Genomic DNA, 3,618 nt, shown 5'->3' on the forward strand with positions numbered 1-3,618 from the left:
ATAGGGCCAAGGAAAGCATAACTTACACCATGGGGAAGAGGTTTAAGCTCCACTTTTGGTGCCTTGAGTTCACTCCAATCATCCTCTTGGAGGTTCTCTTTTTGAGTAGATGAGGCAGCATGGTGTGTCTCATATTAAAGCTCCTCATTCTGTTCTTCACCACTAATCCCCTTGTGAGAATCCAGCATCTTCACATAGGCATCACTTTCCTTGTTCTCAATCACTTGGACTTCTCTCTCAATTGTTAAGGCATGTTGTAGAGAATCTTCAAGTGCCAACTCCTCTAGAAGCTCATCAGCTAGAGCATCCATTTCATCAATGTAGAAAACTTGGTTCTAGATGGTTGGCCTCTTCATTACTTCATTGATGTCAAAGTGGAAGATGTTTCCTTTTCCAAGATGAAGATCAATCTTTCCTTCTCTGACATTCACAACAGCTCCTGCTGTAGCTAAGAATGGTCTTCCAAGGATCAAAGGGTCTTTGGCTTCCTCACCCATCTCCAACACAACAAAATCAGTAGGGACCTCAAAGTTACCAACCATCACGGGAAGGTCTTCTAGGATACCGACAGTGATCTTCACTGATCTATCAGTCAACACCAAAGAGAGTCTATACTTCTTGTATTGATTGAATCCAAGCTTCTTTGCAATAGACAAAGGCATCAAGTTGACAGTAGCCCCAAGATCACTTAGACACCGCTCAAACACCATAGGTCCTAGAGCACAAGGTAAGGTGAAACACCCTGGATCCTCTAGCTTCCTTGGAACATCTAATCTTTGGATAATAGCGCTGCACTCGTGAGAAAGGATCATCATGCCATCGATCTCTTTCTTTTTTGCAGCCACAACATCTTTCAAGAACTTGTTGTATTGAGGGACCAACATAAAAGCATCAATGATGGGCATTGTGACCTGAACTTCACTCATTTGTTTCTCAAAGAGGGCCTTGTACTTCTCCAATAGCTGTCTCTTGAATCTTCCAGGGAATGGTAGCTGTGGCTCATAGGGAGGAGGAACGAAAGAGGATTCCTTTGTTGGAGTAGCAGTTTCACCATGTTTCACTGTCCTCTTCCCTTCTCCAACTTTTCCTTTACCCTTAGCTTCCACAATCTTTTCTAGAATCTCTTCATCAACCTTCTCATCTACAATCACTACTTCATCATCAATGTTGATAGCCACCTCCCCACCTTGTTTTTCACCATCCTTGGTGAGAACTCTTGGAGGCAACTCTCTACCACTCCTTAGGGTGATTGCCTTCATTGCTTCCTTGGGGTTTTGCTCTGGCTTTCCAGGTAATGATCCATGTTGGCAATTAGGCTGAGAGTTCATTGAAGCAAACTGATTCTCCAAATGTCGGATCTTGTTGTTGAGCTCATTGTAACTTCCATCAATCTTGGAGTGAATATTCTTGAACTCATAACCCATTGTCTTCTCATTCTTGGCCTGAAAATCCAAAAGTTTCTTGAACATTGCATACACACTTGTACTGAAGCTGGAGCTTGTGAAGAACTTCCTTGAGCTTGAGTAGACTGATTGTTGTTATTGTTGAAACCAGGAGGGGTGTTTTGCCTAGGCTGATAGCTCCCTTGCTGGGTGTTTTGCTTCTGCTGGTATCCTCCTTTCTGGTTGTTAGAGTAGGACCTTTGCTGGTACTTGTTGTACTGAAAGTTAGGCTCCTTCCTGTACCAAGAACCATTGTTGTTGATGAAGCACAACTCTTCTTAGCCTTCCAAACCATCAACCTCATTGATCTTGGGGGAAACCTCTTGAATAGGACCACCCACAAAGTTCATCTGCTCTTGCTTAGCTTGGTTGGAAAGAAGCAAGTCCATCTTCTCTTGCAAGGACTTGATCTCTTTCTTTGTCTGCTGATCATCACTTTTGTTGACTCTATCATGCTCCTCGCTGTAGACTGAGTCACTCTTAGCCATGTTCTCTACCAGTTCCTCTGCCTCTTCCTCGGTTCTCCCCAAGAAGAAACCATTGCTGGCAGTATCAAGCCTGTTCCTGCATTGTGGTAGAGCTCCCCTATAGAAGGTGCTAAGCAAGCTCTCCTTGCTGAAACCATGATGAGGGCATTGAGACCAATAGCCCTTGAACCTCTCCCATGCTTCACTGAAACTCTCTAGACCTTTCTGTTCCTTTCTGTTGAAACCCGGAGATTTCGTTCCTGATCTTAGCTGTCCTTGAGGTAGAGAAGAACTTGTCTAGAAAAGCTCTCTTGCACTCTTTCCAAGTAGTGACAGTGTCACTTGGAAGAGTCTTCTCCCAATGATGTGCCTTATCCCCCAAAGAGAAAGGGAACAGCTTCAACTTGAAAGCATCTTCAGAAACACCATTTGTCTTTGACAAGCCACAATACTTGTCAAACTTGTACAAGTGATCAAAAGGGTCTTCAGCAGCAAGACCATGATACTTGTTGTTCTCTATAGTGTTGAGCAGCCCTGACTTGATCTCGAAGTTGTTGTTCTCCACAGCTGGTGCTCTGATTCCCAACCTATGACCATGAATGTGAGGTTGATCATAGGCTCCAATGGCACGAGCTTGGCGCTGTGGATGTTGTGGCTGGCGCTGTGGTCTAAAAGGATCAGCTCTTGGACCATTGCCTCCTTGGGCTTCACCATCTTGAGGCAGATTCTCCATATCAAACCCCAACCTTTGCAAGTGAGCATGTTGCTCTACTTCTCTTCTTTGTCTTGCTATCTCCATCTCAAGTGCTCTAATGTCTTCAACTCTTGGAACTAGGTTTGTTGTACCTCTGCTCCTTGTGTTCATACACCTGAAATGCAAAGGGAGAACAAGAAAGAGAAGCAATAAAACAATTAAACAAAAATTGACTTAGTCTCAAGCAAATGACTAAATCCCAATGTCACAATCAACTTAGAATTTGGCAACGGCGCCAATTTGATGTTAGGAGTTTCAAGGCTCCTAATCAAATGTTGTAGAATAAAGGATGTCAAACCAATTCTAAGTGATTCTAAAGCAAAGGAAATGCAAGATCATGCTTAATCTAAGTACTATCAATTGGTGAGATGATTTTGAACTAGAATACTACCTAAATGCAATAAAAGACAAAGCTTTATTTCTTATGAGATGAGAGAACTCATGGGCTATGGGGATTGACCTTGTGTGATCAAGTTTCAATCTAAAGATGACAACTTTCAATCAATCTATCTACCTTAGACCCAGACACAATCCTAAACAAACTCTATCTCTAGATGAATGCTCATTTGCTAAGATAACTCAAACATCAAATCTCTTTGGTTGAATATTATCTAAGCAATCATTAATTTCAAGTATATTAGCCATTTTAACACCTTTACCAACAAATCTCTTTGGTAAAGAATGTTAAAAGCTTAGTAGAGTTGGTTCATGCATTTCATTGAACACCTTTCGGGTATGAAATACCTAGAGCTCAACTTTAGAGAGGCCAACTCTAAGTTGCATTAAAAGCACTCTACTAGCAAGGAACAAGATGGATCTGTACTAAAACACCTTAGATCTAGCTTAATCACCCTTAGTCTCCCTAACCCATGAATCCAAAGATGACTACTCACTACTCTTCATGATGAGCCCAAGAATTAATGATGATTTGGTGCTAATCATGATTAGTGATCAA

General features: G+C 42.0%; 1 protein-coding gene across 1 annotated transcript; it reads right to left on the reverse strand.

Moving 5' to 3' along the window:
• Positions 1-134: 134 nt before the first annotated feature.
• LOC106329979 lies at positions 135-2,708 on the reverse strand. The gene is made up of 6 exons (XM_013768560.1): positions 2,540-2,708; positions 2,131-2,476; positions 1,742-2,057; positions 1,487-1,675; positions 426-1,442; positions 135-335 (listed from the first exon to the last, which is right to left on the reverse strand). Exons 1-6 carry the CDS (start codon positions 2,706-2,708, stop codon positions 135-137), a joined length of 2,238 nt encoding a protein of 745 aa, XP_013624014.1.
• Between the last annotated feature and the right edge of the window lie 910 nt (positions 2,709-3,618).

The sequence above is a fragment of the Brassica oleracea genome, chromosome C3 (assembly GCF_000695525.1).
Source record: "Brassica oleracea var. oleracea cultivar TO1000 chromosome C3, BOL, whole genome shotgun sequence".
NCBI lineage: Eukaryota > Viridiplantae > Streptophyta > Magnoliopsida > Brassicales > Brassicaceae > Brassica > Brassica oleracea.

Bases quoted from the DNA above. Each gene is read 5' to 3' on its own strand.
- LOC106329979 (XM_013768560.1), bottom strand. From the start codon at position 2,708: ATGGAGATAGCAAGACAAAGAAGAGAAGTAGAGCAACATGCTCACTTG. The intron at 2,058-2,130 runs GTCTAGAGAGTT...TCATGGTTTCAG, and splicing joins CAACAGAAAGGAACAGAAAG to CAAGGAGAGCTTGCTTAGCA. The intron at 1,443-1,486 runs GTACAAGTGTGT...TTGGATTTTCAG, and splicing joins CTTCACAAGCTCCAGCTTCA to GCCAAGAATGAGAAGACAAT.